This window comes from Petaurus breviceps, unplaced genomic scaffold, assembly GCF_028583685.1.
Source record: "Petaurus breviceps papuanus isolate PSGF00001 unplaced genomic scaffold, PetGlider_PUasm1.0 220, whole genome shotgun sequence".
NCBI lineage: Eukaryota > Metazoa > Chordata > Mammalia > Diprotodontia > Petauridae > Petaurus > Petaurus breviceps.
In genome coordinates this window covers 24,256,194-24,277,258 of record NW_027185876.1, presented here as the reverse complement: position 1 = coordinate 24,277,258, position 21,065 = coordinate 24,256,194, and the positions used below count along the sequence as shown (strand labels likewise).

At 38.7% G+C, this 21,065-nt stretch overlaps 1 protein-coding gene across 1 annotated transcript in view; it reads right to left on the bottom strand.

The window, feature by feature from the left end:
• MROH9 (maestro heat like repeat family member 9) overlaps positions 1-21,065 on the bottom strand; it is an 81,917-nt gene that overhangs the window by 29,050 nt on the left and 31,802 nt on the right. The window contains exons 9-14 of the mRNA XM_069094517.1: positions 16,796-16,945; positions 13,446-13,600; positions 10,723-10,966; positions 9,201-9,319; positions 5,846-5,872; positions 2,517-2,654 (exon numbers count right to left, since the gene is read on the bottom strand). Coding sequence (XP_068950618.1) covers positions 2,517-2,654; positions 5,846-5,872; positions 9,201-9,319; positions 10,723-10,966; positions 13,446-13,600; positions 16,796-16,945 — 833 coding nt within the window. The remainder of the gene's footprint in view (positions 1-2,516; positions 2,655-5,845; positions 5,873-9,200; positions 9,320-10,722; positions 10,967-13,445; positions 13,601-16,795; positions 16,946-21,065) is intronic.

The window sequence follows — 21,065 nt, the reverse complement described above, 5'->3', positions numbered from 1 at the left end:
TAGATAGATAGATAGATAGATAGATAGATAGATAGATAGATAGATAGATAGATAGAGATATCTATAAATATATACATATATGCTCATATATATATATGAAATGGTACTGTGATTTTTTTCCACTTATCTATTTCTCTAAAGGTGGATAGCATAAACTTCCTTCATAAGTTTGTCTTTCCATGTTTTTGAAATCCAATGGCTCTCCATTTCCTACAACCACAGCAATACTCCAACCCAATCACATCCTATCTGAGAGATTGTCTATCAAAGTTTTTTTTTCTCACAATTTTCTGAATTCCTTCTATTCTTGGCTGCATAGTTTTTATTTATACAAGAAAATTTTAATTTAAAATAATCAAAATTATCCAAATTATTCATTTTATACTTCAGCAATACTCCCAGGTTTGTAATCTCTTAATCATCCTTGATTATTTACTCTTTGCTCACCTTGATAGAAATAATGAATTAGAAGAGGGATGAGTCTATGGGGGAAAATAATGCATTCCATTTTGGGCATGTTGAATTTAAGATTTCTATGGAATATCTAGGTGGAGATGTCTAGCAGTAAATTGGTGATACAGAACTAAAGTTGAGGAGAAAAGTGAGGTTTGGATATGTAGATCCAGTAGTCACCTGCATAGAGATGATAATTAAACCCATGAGAGCTGATGAGTAAAGAATAAGAAATAGTAAAGAAAGAGTAAAAATAATCTTTCCTATTTACTCCGTCTTTCTCCTCTCCTCTACCAAATTTATCTGTTTCCCAAGTTCAGGTTGATACTAAGTTTCCTGAAACCGAAACACTGATGAATTAAGAACCATCCAACCTAGCGACCAGACTTGCTTCTGGAGATATACTCTAAACATTCCCCTGCCATACCCAGAATTTCTGGGCATGTGTATGTCTTGTAGGAATATAAAGTTGGAAGGTAAGGTGTGGCTAATAAAAGGAAGGAAGTGAGTGGTTACTTATCCCAAATCAAACTGTTGTCTCTAAATGGTTGCCAGAGAGTATTATTTGGTATTTTGAGGGCTGGTGGCATCATTGTGTATTCACTTCTACCACATAACCTAATACCCACACCCCTAAGTAGATGAATTCTTGTGTCAAGAAAACAAAAACAAAAAACACCATTTTTTTGGTGTTATGAACCCCTCTTCAATTAGTTAAACTGGATACTGAGCATACTTGAATGAGGTAGGGGGTAATCTGATCATTGTCTTATTTTATCTTAAGGTAGCTAGATGGTTCAGTGGCTAGAGTGCTGGGCCTGGCATCAAAAAGACCTGAGCTTAAATATAATCTCAGATATATTAACTCTTTGGACACGGGAAAGTTATTTAATCCTTGTTTTCCTCACTATCCTCATCTATAAAATGGGAATAATAATAGCACCAGATTGCTAAGGTTATTGTTAAAGTTCAAAGGAGATACAAATAAAGCATTTAGCACAGTGTCAAACACATAGTAAGCCTTACAAATATGGTAGTTATTATGATTATCATTATTAAACTCCCCATATACTGAAAGGTAATTTCCCCATGCTTTTGTGTTCCCCTGCCATCTCCTGCCTCCCACCTTAGGAAATTTCTTCTCTATCCTAGACTTCAAAAATTAGTGGTGAAAGTATCTACTCATGTATGAGAGAAGAGAATATTTCTACTATTAGATTATCTTGATTTTTTAAACTGCTTCTTTTATGTCTTAATTAAATGCTTTTGCTATTGAATTTAAGACTTTTGTAGGGTTTGAGAATAAAGAGTAGGGTTATAAAGGCAGAGGCAACTTGGACTGTGATTTTTTTAAATTTATTACCTCAAATAATCAAGATGAACTGATGAAAAGCATCAAGAGCTTTCAGAACAAAAGTCTGCAGAGGGATTTTAGGACCCCAGGTGTTATACCCACTTTTGCATAACTTTTGTTATACCCACTTTGAGGGTTTGAAAACATTATACTCATAACACCTTGAGATAGCTGATGTATATATATTTTTCCCATTTATTTTTCTCAGATTAAACAACTATTCCCCATAATAGATAAGCATTTGCCTATATTCATACAGATAGTAAGTATTGGAGCTGGGACTAGAACTCACACATTCTGATTAAAATTCTAGTGTTCTTTTCATGACACTGGTAATGGAAGACCTATGTACCAGACCCAGTAAGTTAGGTATAAAAATGACATAATACAATTCCTATTCTTGTTTTTCCCTTTCCTTCCTAATCACCAAATCAGAGAGGTAGGAGTCATTCCTCTCCTCCAACCTCAGCTTTCTCAAGCATAAATAAGGGAGATTACACTTGATGATGTCCAAGAAAGCTTCCTAAGATTCTGTAAACCAAGACAAAATAATGTTCACTTAAGAGGTCTGAAAATATTGAGGCAGATCTCAACCATAATTTCACAGGAGTAAGGAGGACTAAGTAATAATACCTTTTTATTTCTTGTATTAGTGGAAATGGGAAAGGTAGGGAAGAGCCTAGTATCAATATACTTAGTTTCCTCTTACTTGGCAATGATGTAGACTCCATAGTGGTGAAATATGGTATTAGAAAAATGGTTCCAGCAATCCTTTTTCTGAAGGGCATTATCTACTTGTTGCAATCCTGAAGATCTCAGTAGAAGCCTCAAAGCCTCCTGGGCAAAGCTAGATTGCCAAAACAAGAACAGTGTCACTTCTTGAAGAAGATATACATATTCTGCTGATCAATCTCATGCATGATTCTGGTTTTGCTATGCAAGAACTATTTCAGAGAAAGGTGATTAGGTGGTCTCCAGTTTTTATGAGGGACAGAATATGAAGAAATAAATTTAATATTCCTTGTCCCACTAGGGTTTTTAATAAACTATATGAAAGAACTTTCTCATAGTGAGAGTTGATAAATAGTAAAATAAAATGAAAGAAGTTGTGAAATTCCTTTTTTATGGATGGCTTTTAAAAAGAGGGTGGGTTTTCATCTAAGGAAAGTCAAAGTAGTATAGCCCTGGATTTGGAATCAGGAGACCTGGGTTGAAGTCAAATAGTTTTCCAAATCTAATATTTCATGGTATGGTTTACTCTACCACTTACTAGCTCTATGATGATGGGGGTCACAATTTCTTTAAGCCTGGATATCTTCTACCATAAAATAATGTCATACTACTAAATCTACCTACATGACAGGGCTATTTTAAGGAAATAATAATAATAGTAATTTGTCATTTGTTTATCTTACCATGGGGTTTCTCCATCAGGGTCAAGAAAGTTTATCAGGGAAACCTCATCATTCTGTAAGATCCCATCAACCTTGCTATATCAACATTTATATAGTGCCTACAATATGCTAGGTATTGTGCTAAGCACTTTATAAATATTATCTTATTTGGTCCCAAAAATAACTATTTTAAAATTTTTTATTGGATTTTTTGGGTTACATTTGAGTTCTAAGCTAGTTTCTTTCCTTCATCCCAATTCCATACCAGAGAAGGCCAATTCCATACTAGAGAATATTTGAAACAGATATATATGTGAAATTATATAGTATATAGTTCCGAATATCAGGGTTTTTTTTTTCCTTTGGAGATGGATAGCATCTTTCTTCATGGGTCCTTTGTAGTTGATTTGAATATTCATATAATTCAGAATAGCTTAGTCATTCACATTTACTCATCAAACAATATTGCTGTTACTGTATATGATGTTTTTGTGATTTGGCTTGTTTCACTCTTCATATTTCATGCATTTCTTTCTGTGTTTTCCTAAAATCAACCTGCTCATCATTTTTAAAGGCACAATAGTTCTCCATCATAATCATATACCACAACTTATTCAGCTATTCCTAAATTGCTGGACATCCTCTCACTTTCCAATTCTTTTCCACCACAAGGAGAGTGGCCATAAATATTTCAGTACATTTTCCTTTTTCTCTGATCATTTTAGGAAACAGACTTAATATTGATATTAGTATTTGTTGAGTCAAAGGGTATACATAGTTTTATAACTCTTGAGAGGATGCCTAGCAAATGAGGAATAGCTAAGTTGATTTTAGGAAAACATGCAAAGACATGCATACATATATCTGTGTCAAATGTTGGCCTTCTTTGACTACTCAGTGGGGAAAATACATTTGGACCCAACAAAAAATTTTGTTTTCACTTCTGTTATGAATTTACTGTATGGACACAAATGTAGTACTGATACCTAAATCAGGAAGAGATAAAACAGAGAAAGAAAATTATAGACCAATTTCTCTCATGAATATAGATGCAAAAATTTTAAGTAAAATATTAGCAAAAAGACTGCAGTGACTTATCACAAGAATAATACACTTTGATCAGGTAGGATTTGTTCCAGGAATGCAAGGATGGTTTAATATTAGGAAAACCATCAGTATAATCGATCATATCAACAATAACTAGCAGAAACCACATGATTATCTCAATAGATGCAGAAAAGGCTTTTGACAAAATACAACATCCATTCCTATTAAAAACACTAGAAAGTATAGGAATAAATGGAGCCTTCCTTAAAATAATAGGTAGCATCTATTTAAGGCCATCAGCAAGTATTGTATGTAATGGGGATAAGCTAGAAACATTTCCATTAAGATCAGGGGTGAAACAAGGGTGTCCACTATCACCCCTCTTATTAAATCTGGTACTAGAAATGTTAGCAGTAGCAATTAGAGAAGAAAAAGAAATCAAAGGAATCAAATTAGGCAAAAAAGAGACCAAGCTATCACTCTTTGCAGATGATATGATGATATACTTGGAGAATCCTAGAGAATCAAGTAAAAAACTACTTGAGACAATAAATAAATTTGACAAAGTTGCAGGATATAAAATAAACCCACATAAATCCTCGGCATTCCTGTATATTTCTAATGAAATTCAACAGCAAGAGATAGAAAGAGAAATCCAATTTAAATTTACTGTAGACATTATAAAATATTTGGGAATCTACCTGCCAAAACAAACCCAGGACCTATATGAACACAACTACAAAACACTTTTCACACAAATAAAGTCAGATCTAACTAACTGGAAAAACATCAATTGCTAGTGGCTGGGTTGAGCTAATATAATAAAAATGACAATTTTACCTAAATTAAATTATATATTTAGTGCCATACCAATCACTTTACCAAAAAAAAAAAAACACCTACTTTATAAGGCTAGAAAAACTAGGAACACAATTCATTTGGAAGAATAAACAGTCCAGAATATCAAGGAAATGAATGAAAAGAAATGCTAGGGAAGGTGGACTAGCTATACCAGATTTTAATCTGTATTATAAAGCAGCAGTCATCAAAACTACTTGGTACTGGCTGAGGAATAGAGTAGTGGATCAGTGGAAAAGATTAGGCAAACGAGACTCAGCAGTCAATGACTGTAGTAATCTATTGTTTGATAAACCCCAAAACCCCAGTTTTGGGGATAAGAACTCACTATTTGACAAAAACTGCTGGGAAAACTGGAATATAGTATAGCAGAAACTGGCTATAGTCCGTTATCTAACACCGTATACCAAAATCAAGTCTAAATGGGTACATGATCTAGGTATAAAGGCTGATACTGTAAGCAATCTTGGAAAGCAAGGAATAATTTACCTGTCAGATTTATGGAGAAGGGAAGACTTTATGATCAAACAAGAATTAGAGAGCATTATAAAATGCAAAATTGATAATTTTGATTACATTAAATTGAAAAGCCAATGTAACCATGAATTTACAGTATAAATTATTTGGGATAACTGGTCATTTTTGGTATGATTGCACATGTGTTCCTACTGACACTAGGTTACTGAAGAAGAGAGAGCCTAGACCAGATGAAAACAGAATGAGATGGTTTACTCCCAACACCACTCTTTGATACAATAACAATGGCCTCCAGGCTATTAAAAAATGAGACACTCCATTTCTTGGCTCTGGTGGTCTCTCTGGCTAATGCTGTCCCTAGAGTGCTCTCCTTCCTCCCCTCTGACTACTGACTTCTCTGGCTTCCTCTGAGTCCCAACAAAAGTTCCATCTTCTACAGGAAGATTTCCCCAACACCTCTTAATTCCAGTGTCTTCCATCTGTTAATTATTTCCTACTTATTCTGTATATAGCTTGCTTTGTATATATGTATCTCCCCTATTAGATTGTAGTTCCTTGAGGGCAGGGACCATCTTTTAACTTTTTATGTGGCACATAGTAGGCACTTAATAAATATTAATTTATTGATTGTGGATTCCCCACTTATAGGTAGTAATTTGCCAACTGAGTGTTAAATTTCATTCTATATACACGTGTTTCATTGATCCCTTTTATCTTTTTAAACTTTAAATTAAATTTAAAACAACACCAAGAAGATGGTTGAAAATAGCCCCAAAGAATCCTGAAAAACAAAGACCTTCAGTTATAAGGGTTGTTAGGGATGACTCTAAAGTTGAAAGGACATTAAGAAGACCAATTTAAAAACATAGCATTCCTAACCATAACAACGAAGAAAAAAAAGCTTGGCACAGGCAAGACAATACAGTACTGAAGATTGGGAAAAGGTAATTTTTACTGGAGAAAATCACTTTTTCATTTGAGTTTGTACTAGAACTGTTGTCAGTAGGTGAGCCTGTAAGATTTAGTCATCTTTGTCAAACTGTAAAACATCTACTCCTTCTTGCCCTAAATATTTTGAGGGGTTTTTTATTTCTACTGTGTCAGGAAGTTTTTTTTTTGCACTGATGGAATAATAAACTTCTATAGACATGGCATTATACTGAGAAGTTTGATGTACAGAAATAAAATTCCAAAATGGAGATGGAACATAGCAAAATGATGTTCACCATGCCATACATCCTGAAAGTTATTCACTCAAGAGCTAGAGGTAAATATGCTTAAATATTCTGTAAACTCACTTGATTTAGTTGCTTTTGAAAACCGATGTGCTGCAATCAAGGCTTGATTTGGGGTGGTAGTGAGAGAACTGTTTATTAGAAGTATATTCAATATCTAATATAATAAAGGTATGGTTTCATAATGAAGAATTAAAGACTGTGTTAAAATCTTGTGAACTCAATGGAAATTGGGTAAAATAAGTGAAAACAACAAAAGGAAGATATACTGCATATAGATGTGAAATGTTGCAAAATATAGTAATGACAATAATAATAATTAATAATAATAGCTATCATTTGTATAGTGCTCACTATGTGCCAGGCACTATACTAAGTAAGTGCTTTTTAACAATTATATTATCTCATTTGATGCTCACAACAACTCTGGGAGGTAGGTACTCTTTTCATCCCTATTTTACAGATAAAAAACTGAGGCAGACAAAGGTTGAATGATTCACCTAGGGTCACACAGCTACGAAGTGACTGAAGCTGAATTTGAACTCAGGTCTTTCTGACTCCAGCCTCAGCCAGCTAGATGCATCTAGAGCCAAGGTGTCAAACAAATAGACTATGACACTACCAACTGTAACCATAATTAAATATAATTGGAAAATATTTAACAAAATAAAATACAATAAAACATAGGTAATGCTAATTTATGGTTTTTTAAATCAATATGAAGGAACAGGAATTATTTGAGTTTGACAGCTACTGATTTAGGGTATGTCAATAAGTTGAATTACTTTACTTGGTCCCATTTAATTGGTACAACACTTGATCATATAGTATATATATGTATGTTGTCATTATTCCCTACTAATCTGTACACTCCAGGAATATGAGGACTGTTTTTTATCTAAACTTTGCATTTTTCTTTAGATTTAGCAGAGTATTCTGCAAACAGTAGGTGCTTAATATGTGTTTGCAGAATTGAACTGAGATTGGTTGGATTTGGAAATGCTTTGCAGCAGTGTTTTAGTTCTCATATTTGAGAGTCTTCAACTCCTTTCAAAACACACATATGTACAAACACACTTGCATGCTGTAAGGGTTATGGGATTTAAAGATCTTCCATGCCCCATTGGACTTGCTGACGTAGCAGGAAAGGGAGGAGCAAGAGGAAGTGGAAGCCAAGCTAGAGTTCCTGTGGTGGCTAGCAATGGTGGCGACGGCGGCAGCAGCAGCAGAGGCAGCGGCAGTGGCAGCGCGAAGCCCTTTTTGAGTCAGCCAGAATTTCTGCTAAGGACTCCTGCTGAGGACTGCCAGGGGCCGGAGCTGCTGGGAGCACGCTTCCTGGACGCTGGGTGGTTGCTGTGAGTGGGGAGAGGAGGACCTTTGCCTGAGGTAGCCTGTTCTGTTTTAAAGGCTTGAGAATGTGGGTGCTTTCTACTTTATCTACCTGTGCCAATTTCATAACTACTCTGATGGCTTTCACTTTCTGGTTTTGGGACTCAGTCTTTTGGTATTTTAATAAGTTTTCTAGCTTATTCCCCCATATAGCAAGCCTGATATATTTTGTGATGGATAATTACATCAGCATATCTGTAATTTCCATAGGCATTGTGAATATTGCATTGCTGATACACATGCACACACACTCACTTGCTCACACATACACAGTATGTACTGCCCAATAAAGATGCCTCCCCAAACTACAAAGAATAACCAGGCCATTCTCTCCTTAATAGATAAATCTTATAGTATTAGACACAAGGGTGGGGAACCTGCGCCCTGGAGGCCATGTGTGACCCTCTGTCCCCACGTGCTGCCCTTTGATTGAATCCAAACTTCACAGAACAAATCCCCCCAATCAAAGGATTTGTTGTGTAAAACTTGGACTCCATTGAAAGGTCACACCCAAGGATCTAGAAGGTCCCATGTGGCCTCAAGGCCCCAGGTTCCCCACCCCTAAAAGCATTCACATAGCATAGGGGCTCTTAACATTTTTTATGTCCTCCTATGGCAATCTGATGAATCCTGTGGATGTCTTCTTAGAATATTTTTATATAAATAAGATAAAGTACATAAGCTTACAAAGAAAACCAATTATATGGAAATATAGTTATCAAAATATTTTTTATGATAAAACCCCAACAAATTAAAAAACCCTAGTTTAAAAATCCTTGACAAAGAGGAATATTTTGGTCTCACTAACATGAGAGAGTCCATGTTATTCTTTTCCTGGTTGGTAGAGGAGGAAAGGACTGCATTACCCATGCTGTGCTAGGCAAATTCCTACATTAGCCAAAACAGGGAGCAAAGGATGGTAGATGGCTCTTTAGAACTTCACTATCATTCTTAGGATTGGTGTCTTACCACTCTTCTGTAATTCTTTTTAGCTTCATTTCACTATTATAATGGAGTTGTAGTATTAGGGCAATTAACAGCTCAGGGAAAAACTGGTCTGCTGCTTTCTTGTACTCAGGGACAGAGAGTAAGATGCACAGAGCCTGGGCTGCCTGGGGAAAAAAAAGAAAAGGAAAGAAAATGAGACCCAATCAGCTGTGATTCTGGGCTTCCCCGTTTTCGCATCCCACTGCTCTCAATCAGTCTTAGTTAATAAAAGGAAGGACACCACCCACTCCAACGCCTGTCTTCCTGGGGAGATGAATCCTGCAAAATAAAATCATGCTGATGTCACCCAGGGGAAGCTGTTCTCCAAAGTTCAGACTCTGGACTTTAAGCAAACTTGTTATTTTCAAACTACAAAAACTCACTTTGCAGTGAATGTTCCCAGGACTGTACCAATAACTCATATCTACCTGGCTTTTTTAATTTTGCAAAGCTTTTTCCTTTAAATGTCCCAGAGGTCAGTCATCTTTTCCTTTCCTACCAGGTTACACAATTCTGAACTGCTTCATCATGCTTCATGCCAGGTACTTTTTCCTTCCTTCCCCTTTTCAGTTTGCTTTTATGTATTGTCTTCCTCTATAAAACTATAAGCTCCTTGAGGGCAAGGATTGTTTTCCTACTAAGCACAGTGCCTGACACATAGTAAGGGCTTAATAAATGCTCATAGACTGACTGTTTCTGAGAGCTAGGTAGCTCATTGGATAGAGTGCCAGGCCTTGAGTCAGAATGACCTGAATTCAATCCAGCCTTAGACACTTACTAGCTGTATGACCCTGGGCAAGTCACTTAACCTTGTTTGCCTCAGTTTCCTCATATGTAAAATGAGCTGGAGAAGGAAATGGCAAATTACTGTAGCATCTCTGCCAAGAAAACCCCAAATGGGGTCATGGAAAGTCTGACATGACTGAACAACAACAAAGAATGGCTGTGGCCTTTGTATCTTCAGCACCAAGCAATGTGGATGCTCTGATTCATCAGACATTCCAACCTTCACTGGAGATGTCTTAGAGTTCCAGAAAAGCTTTCCCCTTCCTCTGAACTTGTCTCTCACCTGAAGGACTGACAGTGAAGGAGTGGGGACCTATTCCCTACATACTGCTTCTCTGGCCTACCCTTTTGTCCCCAGGCAGCCTTCTGGGAGGCAAGGTAGCTCAGAAACAAATTTGACCCAGAGGGGACCAATGGGGAGGCCCAAGGGGCAGGTGACAAAGGTAATGTTCCAGGGCTGCCAATTCTCCTGGGGCTGAAGTAAAATCTGTAAAGTACTTAACACAGTGCCTGGCACACAGAAGCAAATTCCCTTGCTCCCTTCCCTTGAAGCTTTGCTCACTGTTAGTGCCATTGACCCTAGGTATGATCTGCAGTATTTGTACCACATAAACATTCTAAGAATTATGGATGTGGGTTCAGAGAGCATTTGGTCTTGATAATCTTTGGGCTCTATGATTCTTTAAAAGCATATAGGTCAGCTAAATTTGCTGTAGGGAAATAATACTTTGGCCTAGGGCACTGATTCTTTGGTAGTGGTCATGAGTGGAGCATTGCTGCTGGTAACTCTGCAAACCTTAGAAATGATGGACATAAGACTTACTGTCACAGGCATCATGTTGGTATCATCAAGGGAAAAACGCTTTGGAGTTCTGCTTCCTTCCACTTCTCCAGGCTTTCCCTTTAGCACTGTAAGGATTGTCTTCATCACAAGAGATGAGGAGTCTGGTTCTGAACTAACTGCTTTCCACATCTCCAGAACTGAACTAAAAAGTATTTCCCCCACAAAAAAAAATTAAAATCCATTGTGCACATTAATCTTGCATTTAGCAAGCAACATGGGAATGTACTTAGGTCACCTACTGAGGTCATCTCACTGCCTTGTTTCTTTCCACCTGGAACCTACAGCCTTCATATGAGACCCAAAGCTCTGTATCCTGGACCTCCAGGATACATGTCCTCAAGTCCCTGGAGAGCTGATACACTCATCTTTGGAGCTCCCATCCTAGGGCCAAACCTAGCTGATTGGAGATGGACTGAGTATAGACTAGCTTAATTAGCCCCCTAGGAGACCATGCTTTACCTTTACATCTCATCTGGCCTGCCATCCACCAAGGACATCCCCCAAGGACATCTCATCATCTGTTTGTCTTGGGACCTTCCACTGCAGATTTCAATCTCTACTACTTTCCACCTTTTGCGTTTGGCACAGTGAATCAACTCACTATCTCTATCACTCCTTAGACCCAAACTCCCTTCCCTAGGCACTACTCCTCTACATGTGTTGTCTTCTCCCTATTAGAATGCAAATTCCTTAAGGGTGGGAACTAACTGTCTTTTTTTTTTTTTAATCCTCATTACCTGGTACATAGTAAATGCTCAAAAAATAGTTTTTTTTTCACTCATTCAAAAGTGAAGGGACAGGAATCAGAAGCCTTGGTTTTACTTTTTTTTATACACCACAAAAAATCATATTGAATTTCCAAACAGAGAAAATAATTTCTTTTTTCCAATTGGTTTTGTGACTTGTCAGCTTCTTGGAACTTCTTGGAAAAGGTTGTAACAAGATTCCAAAGGAAAGTGAAATTGGCAAATCCATTTTCCTCTCTTGCCTCTAAATATTGCCTACCCCATAGTAAGGGACTTCTGGCTTATCACCCATGTATTCTGCTCCTCTAGGTAGACGTACCTATGCCTGTGGGTCCACTACCACCCCCTTCCCATCCAATAGCTTGGTACTTCTGTGGCATTAAACAGGATACATAGAAGGAGTCTCTATCTCAGAAGATAATGATTCAACAGCAAGGTCATTGTTGCTGCTGGTCCAGGTTCTTACTGTTCTCTTTCTGGAATGCTAACACTTATTAGTTCATCCCTCTGTGCCAGAGTGTTTGACCCAATGATCAGTCCCTCCATGTGTAAATTTCCTGACTCCCGTCATGTCTTATTAGTCCCTTGGTTCCTTCTACCCTTATGTTTCCTAGACTAGTGCTTTCTGTTTAATCCTCCAGATTTTGACCATCTATGCCATCTTGGACTGCCATTACTCTCAGGTCTGCCTCCTTTTATCCAACTTATATTATGTAGACTTTGGTCTAACCTGTTACTTAGAACTCCATTGCCTAATTTGGAATCCCACTCTCCCCTCATTACTCCCTTGAATCAAGGCTGATAGTCCTGACTTTGAATTATGCTTCTCCACCTAATCTCTTAACTGTTAAACTGTCCTCTCCAGATGCTTAATTTTCAGGATCCCTCTGGTCAAGAATCAGAAGCAAAGGACACTTAGAGAAGGAAGAAAACTTGGGACATCATTTAGGCTAACCCCTTATTTTCATATGAAGATACTCAGACCCATAGAAGGGTAGTAATAGAGATGAAGCTACAGCTAGTGTGTGAGCAGAGCCAGAAATACTGATTCCTACTATTTCACATGACCTCCCCAAATGGAAAGTCCTAGTCCAACCCTTATTTTTTTACCATCTAAGTCTTAGTGTTGAGATTTATTCATTTTTGCCTGGAAACAGGGTCTAATTATATTCACTTGGTTCTAATTATTCTATCTCTTTTTATTACCTTCACACTGAATACGCTACGTTTATAGTTTACTGTCAATAAGTGGGTCAACCAGCATTTATGAAGGAACTTCTATGGTCCAGGCACTGTGCTATGGGGACACAATGAAAGGCAAAAGACAGTTCCTGCTCTCAGGCTAATGGAGGAGACAACATGTAATCAACTCTGTATAAGAATGAGAGATAATCAAGAGAGAACATCCACTTGCCTTAAGAGGAATCAGGAACCTTGAGTGTTGTTCTTTCCATGAAAAACTTTCTATTCTTTGACTCTTCCCCTACCAGGCTCCCTGTTAAATTTTCTCTTGCACATTCCTATGCCCCACCTTTTCCATTCTCAAAACCCCCAGATCACATAGCCCTGGATCATACTATGAATTAAGGGCACAGATAACTAGAAACTTCCATGTGTGGTTGAGCAACTAAAATTTCAGTTTATCTTACTAGTGGGTAGAAGTGAGAAGCCTCCTCTTGGTAAATCAAAAGAACACTTAGAACCATTACAATAGATGTTTCAAGACTTCCCTCAAGGATAATGAGAAAATGCCCATTTGCCAGAAAAATCCACTGCTGTTTTAAGGGATGATGATGTTCCTAAAATACAGGCATCAAGAAAGCAACATTTACAAGGTCTAGGTGAACATGCCCTTAACAAAAGAAATTTTCTCACCTGTCTACTGGAAACATATAATCCAAAAGTTGAAAGACAACTTTCTGAGGGCAGGAGCGAGTCAACAAGGTGACCATCTGCAGCAACGCCTGCCTTGGAGTGTTAGGTGACTCAATAGTCAATTGATTATGGATATAATCCACAATATGAGCTGCCTGGAAGAGAAATAGCACATCAGAAACTGTTTCCTCTGACCTCCCTATTGTTTGGTTATGAATGATATATGGCACTAAACTTCTTGAGGTTCTGGCAAAACGTCACACAATTCACCTCTCTTGGGAGGATGGAAATCAAGAACTGGAGGCAAGAATTTAAAACTTTTCACAGGAAAAAGGGTAAAAACCAAAGCATTTTATGCTAAAAATATTAGATTAAGGGAAGGCGTGAACCTGCAGGTTTGATAAAATGATAAAATCAGATCCATCTATTGTAAAATTCCTTTAAAATGTGTCAGTTCAGGTTCAACCTCCTATAGGAGGGTTTTCCTGACCTGACAACCTCATTTTTAATGATCTCTCTAGTGCTTAGCATAGGGCTTGGAACACAGGAGACATTTAGTAAATGTTGTTGACTTGAGGATTCAAATTACACATAAACATTGTTTCTCTCTAGTAGAATCAAGCTCTTTCGTTTTCCTTTCTAAGCCATAGAGCTTAGAACAGTACCTTGCATACAGTAAGTAGTTAATAAATACCTGATGTTTTATTATCAATTCTGTCATGATCAATAAAGTATGTCAGCTTCATGAAATCAGTTAAAATAACTTGATGAACAACTCCATCCGTGTGTTACCCAGTATGTTACCTCAATGCTACCAATGTTAATGTTATTTACATTTATAAGATGCATTTTCTTATTTGATCCTCACAAAAATCCTCATCAGATTGGTAATGCAAGGTATTTTAGTAATTTTCTCTCACTCCCTCCTTAACTATCTACAGTCTGGCTCTTCATTCAGCTGAAACCATTCTTTCTAAGGTTATCAGTGGCCACATGTAATGGCTTTTTCTTCATTTTCATCTGTCGTAACTGCTCCGAATTTTTTTTGACACTATGGATTACCCTTTTCTCAGTGATTCTCTCTTCCCTTTGTTTTTGTGACACTACCATCTCCTGGTTCTCCTACCTGATGGCTCCTTAGTCACCTTTGCTGGATCTTTATCCAGGAGTCACCCACTAACAGAGTGTTTCCCCCAAGGCTCTGTCCTGGGCTCTCATACTGTTTCTCCCCACTCTGCTATCAAAGTGATCTTCCTAAAGCATAGTTCTGACCACATCACTACTCTTCCACCTTCCCTCCCCAATGAAACTCCAGTGGCTCCCTAACACTTTCAGGGTCAAATATAAAAGCCTTTCTTTGACTTTTAAAACCCTTAATTTCTAACCCCTTTCTATTTGTCTAGGCTTCTTACACCTTACTCCTCCTCCATGTATTCTGTGATCCAGTGATACTGGACTTCTTGCTGTTCCTTGCACTAGATATTCCTCCTACTCTGTACATTTTCACTTGCTTTCCTTTATTCGTGGAAAGCTCTCTTCATCTCCTGGCTTCCTTCAGAAGTTAAGACTGAAGACATAGAAACAAAAACCAACTTCACCATAAGTCATGTGACTTTAAGCAAGTCCTTTAACTTGTCTCTGGGACTTGGTTTCCACATCTATTAAATGGAGAAAATAATACTAGGTAGAGTCTAACTAACCTGGGGGAAATGGAATTTTTGCCTCTGAGTCCTACACTTTCTTCCCTGGAAAAGTGTCTTTAAATGATTCTTCTGCAAATCAACCACTATCTCTGTGTTTCACCTCATGTTTTTATGGGTTCTATGAAAACAATCATACTCATGAGATTCTCTGGGATACCAGCTGCACCTTACCAGTGAGAGAAATAATTATTAATAACCAGTAATCTGGGGAAGATTCAGAGTTCTCTTCTTCCAAAGTTCTGATTTTAAAAGTTCAGTCTCTGGAAGGACATTATTGATAATGAGACTGAATTAACTCTTCTTAATCTTGGTCAGACCCCATTTACAAAGAATTTAATCTAAGGTGAGGAACCCCATTGAGTTCTACTTAGGTGGAGCTTAGGTGGAGACAGATCCTTTTGTCTAGATAGTCCAAGACTGTGGGTAGTCTGAGTATGGAGATAGTTTCTCGGTCCAAGTGACATGATATCACTCTCAGTCCTTCATTTTAATGTATCTCACCTTCCATTGTGTTATCCAAACAGAGTTGATTGCCACCCCTCAAGAATACTTACTCTTTGAACGGTATATGAACTGTGAGCCTACTGCCATGATCATCTTTGGTCTAAGAGAAATGTCTAAATGATCATTCATTTGTTAATAACAGTCTGACCTTATTAATAAAATGATTAAATTACCCAGAAACTATGTCTTGACCCTTTTAAATAATCACACTAGCATGATTGTACCCTCTATGGGACTGGTTCTTTGCACAATAAACCTTTGTTCCTCAGAGACTCTCTTCTGAACCAGCACTATGCCTCTCCCCTGCAATGCTCTGGATGTCCAGTAGGACAATTGTACTCTTATCTGGTTGCATGGTCTCCTCTCTCACTCATAGGAGTTTGACCTAGTTTTGGTTTTGGCTAGGTACAGCCCTGATACTTGAAGTCCTTACCTTACAGGACTGGTGTGAGAAAAGTGGTCTATAAACTGTAAATTGATAAAAAAAAATATGTGCTAATAAGTATGTTGTAACAGATTTAATTATAACACCTTGACCATGTGTGGTGGTGTATGGTGAATTCCTTTATAAAATGGAAAGCTTATAAATCAATACTTTCTAGGATCATAGACTTAGAACAAAAAAGAATCTTAGAGATGAAGAATATCAGTGCCCTTGATATATAGGTGAGGAATCTGATGGTCATAGTGGTGAAGAGATCCCACAGGTAGTATAGAGAGAGACCCAAGATTCAGACCCAGGTCCTCTGACTCCATGCTCCTTCTACTCTACCAGTGCCTTTTTTGTATAATGTTCAGTAAAGACCCTTATAATTGAGGACCCTTGAAAACCTTATTGTCTGAGTACAGATCAATGACAGGCAGAGAGCTCCAAGAAGATCTGAGTTTGTATCCTACCACAGTAAAGCACATGACCTCTTTGGGTCTTGGTTTCCTCATATATAACATGAGGGGGTTGGAGTAGATGACCTTTAAGGGCCCCTTCCAACTTTAAATCCATCATCCTATGAGTTATAACAAGAGGCAAGGACAGAAAAAAAGGAGGATGTGTACTATGGTAGACTTCCCTCCTCCTCCCCAAAAACCAAAACCAAAACAACCCAAGTGAATCTGTACTTTGCTATCATTAACCAAGGCTCTTACCCTGGTCACTTTAAAGCCATGGTCCTCTAGAACCAGTTTCAACAAGGTTGCTGCTTTCTTTGCAGTCTTCAATGGAGAATTGCAAATTTTCTTCAGAAGACCATAGACAAAGTCATTCAGCAGGTATGATGGCAAGTATTTGCCTACATACTGAAACCAAAAAGGAAACAACCCATCAGTCAGAGAGAAGCCTGATTCCTTAGCATAAAGCAGATTCCTTCTCTAGAGAAAAATAAAGATAGAAAGACTATCTGTGCAGGGTGATGAATTTAGAAGGGAGACAGAATACAATGAAGGTAAGAGGGAACACAACATATTTACTTCTCTGCACCATGGTTGTGCAAACCCAGACTGGGTGCCAATGGGTGGAAACTGAGACTATCAAGAGTCTGGAGATGCAAGAGGTAGAGTAGTAACAGGGATGTATTGAAAGGGACTTGGGGTGGATGTGGAAGGACTCTGCTCCATCCCGTCACAGTGATACCATGCAGAGGAGGACACAAAACACGTCAGTGTCTGAAATATGGAAGATGAAATTCATAGGAATGGAACTATGTAGCAAAGGTGGGTAAAGCAGCCCCCCTATATATCTGAGGAACCTGTTCTCATCATAACCTATGAAGTTTCCCTTTTTATATAGGCAGTACTATGTGTGGTAAACAGAGCACTCAACTTGGAATCAGAAAGATTTGGATTCAAATCCTCTCTCAGACGCTTAATAGTTGTCTGATCCTGAGCAAATCACTTAAACTCTCTGTTCCTCAGTTTCCTCATCTCTAAGAAGAGAAGGTTGAGTGCAATGGTTTCTAAGGTTCTTTCCATTCTAAATATATGATCCTGTGTTCTCGCAGAGCAAAAGTAGTGCATCCATCTTTCCTTCCCTAACAACCTCTCTCACTAACCTCACTAAAGGGGAGAGATGCTACTCAGCTGATGTGGTTTGTTCTTCATTCTCAAAGAGGGCCATGGCATCAGGGAGATGATGGCCTGACTTGCAATTGACTTTGATTTGAATGAAGGAGAACTATGCAAAGTCAGAGCCTCTCTTTCTCTTCCAGAGTGTAATGGTTAATGGGATTTAAGATAATCCCCCACCCATTAATTGGCCTCACATGGAGCCCATTAAGGGAAGCTTGGTTAGGGGAGGCTTGCTTTTAGGAAGGCTTTCACACCTTTTGTTAATTTCTAATTAGGCACTGAGTCAACTCACAACTTAAAACACAGCATCACAACTGAGGGTTGTGATGCCTTCTGGCTCTGAGAAGTGTATATATACTCTGAGTTGATATTTTGCTTTGGGGGCTCACTTATGAGAAAGTTCTTGTGGTTCCCTGGTTGAGATTCTGACTGTCCATATGCTCAGAGTTCCCCAACTGCTGGGGTGTAAAGGCTGTCTTGATCCAGGTATATATCCACTTGATATAAAGTGTATAGTTGATCCAGGCAGAGTCCTGCGTATTGGTCTTTATTTCTCTGTTTGCATTTTCTCTGAAGTTCAGGGTGCTGACTTTTCCCCTGAATTAGTGAATGTAATTAAGATAGTTGACCCCTTAAACAAACCCTTTCCTAGTAAAGCAGATCTAAGAACCTGTGATAGCAGCCATCCTGACTATGGCAGTGTGGTTGCTACTACACAGAGCCATTTGGATCCAGTGGGCAGGTATTGATCAGGACGATTGGAGATAGCCTAGGATACACTGGGAGACCTGGGCCTTTTAAAGTAAGGTCTTTTCAGGTTCTCACTTAGAGTGAGGTAATGCCCATTCAGTGAATAGGCTCTTTAAGAAGTTAATCAAAGGATGACCCCTTTAATAAAAAAAAAAATCAGTCATCCTGATCGATACCTGGCCACTGGATCCAGATGGCTCTGGAGGAGAAAGTGAGGCTGGTGACCTTGCACAGCCCTCCCTTCCTCAAATCAAAATAAACTGCAAGTCATGTCATCACCTCCCTGATGTCATGGTCCTTTTCAAGAATGAAGGACAAACCACAACCTGTGAGGAGTCCAAGCTGCCTGAATAGGGACCCAGCTGGACAGTTGCAGACTCAGCTTCTCCTCTCCTTCCCCCCACTTCTCTTACCTTACCTGTGTTCTTCCTAAAGGAAGGTAATTTTTGACGGCCAAAAGCTAACTAGTTAACTTGGGGTTTACTGGCTAGATTACTTTCTCAAAGACCAAGCCTAAACCCAGTTCACTCTGGATCTCATGGATTGCACATTAAGTCCCTGCCCAAGCACTACTTAATGGTTATTTTTTGGGTCCTCCTGACTCAGAGTGAATGTAAATAGTTAACCGTTTCTCTTTTGACCAGCAACCCTGAGGGTTTTGTCTTCCCCCTCCAGTTCGACTTTTATTATTATTATTAATAAAAGGGCCAAGGTCTTCCACTGCATCCTGAGCCATCTCCAGACCTCCTGGCTCAGGTGATGATGGAACACACTTGCCTCTACTTTTTGACTATCACTTAAATCCAATTCACTTGCAAGTCAAGACATCACCCTCCTGATGTCACTGGTACTCTTCAACAAGGAAGGATACTTGAATTAACATCATGAAGCAACAACATCATGACAAAAATATTGAGTGACTAATATTTCCTATTAATTTAAAATGTCATGGAGAGGATCAAGAGAAAGATGACTAGAATAGAGAAAAGCCTCAAGATTATGTGATGTGAGTATTGGCTAATGGAACCTGGGTTATTCAGCCTGGGCAAAGGAATAAATGGAAAGGACATGACAGCTTTCTTCAACTATTGAAGGACTACCCTGTAGCAGAGGAATTCGATTTCCTCTACTTAAACATAAAGGCTAATGGGTGAGGGACGGCCAGGTAGCACAGCGAGTAAGATCACCGGCTCCAGTGTCAGTATGACCTGGAGATCGAATCCCGGGCTCAGACACTTAGCATCCACTCAGAAACACCTGGCCGTGTAACCTTGAGCAAGTTACTTAACCCCAATTGCTTTAAAAAAAAAAAGGGTAATGGGTGAAAGCTGCAAGTGAGGCTGATTTACGTAACTTCCTAATGATTAAAACTATTCAAAAGTAAACTCACTACCTCTTGAGTGGAGGGCTCCCCCAGGGAAGAATACAAAAAAAGGATCACAAAGTTTCAGATTTGGAAGAGGCTTCAGCAACCAGCCAGGGCAATTGATATTAGAAAAAGAATCCCCATTGATAAGTACCCCCCCAAAGGAGTCATCCAGGCTTTGCCTTAATCACAAAGGAGAAACCCACAACCCCATCACCCACCCATTCCACAAATACATAGTCTGGGACCCCACTCCTGGCTTGCTTGTCAGAGACCCTCTGGAATGTATTTTATAAGATATTTATTCTATAGGCTTCATAGTTAAACTTGGAAAACAACAAGAAAACCCTTGGGGTTTTCTGTCTGTCTCTCATATGCTTTCTTTAATTTCTATTGGCTGAAATGACCCAGAGTCTGGAACTGGGGTGAAGGAAGTGGGGCTTGAGGCTAAGCATTTCCTCTTTTAGAGAGAAAGGCAAGCTGACAAAACCATAGACAAAGAGAAGGAGAGTGAAGGGAGTAGACTAGAGAGAAGAGAAAAACCTACCCTAAGAGCCAGGGATATGGAGACAGGGCAATCCATGAGGTTTGTTGACTTTGTCCCTTTCAGGAATGAGGAGGAAACATAAAGCTGGGCCCTACAGGAACCCTGTGGACTACATTTATTTCCTCAATTTCTAGCATGCTACCATGACTATAGTCCTTGCTCCATCCATATAGGCTTTGTGTTTTGAGTTGAATTGTTGATTCAAGTATGACAAACCAGAAGATATGTCTGTTGTTGTCCTTCCTTTTAGAAGACCAGTAATATTATGAGTCGATGTCTTGATTTGCAGGTGAATTCATTTTAAGTGAGGCAGAGTTGCATGAAGTCATCAGCTTCATTCTGTCTTCCAGAGTCGTCAAAGCCCAACATCAATACAAAAATCAGGCTGGCTTGCCATGGCCTGGAATATACCTTGTGATATCTGAGCAAGCCCTAAGTGCTTCACAGCACCTGCTTCAGCTGCCTTGATGACCTTTGGAACAGATTGTTCTCATCTTCCTGTTCTGTCAGGGGAAGTCTTACCATGGTGGGGGTAGATGTGGGATGTTCAGGGAGGATTAACCCCTCTGGTGTGGGAGTTTACCAAGCCCTTTTTCCTGGGCTGGTTGCATTTCACCTTTGGTGTCCCTATCACCCAGCTCTCACCTGGTGGATTTCAGAATTTTATATTTCCCAGTGATCACAAAGGT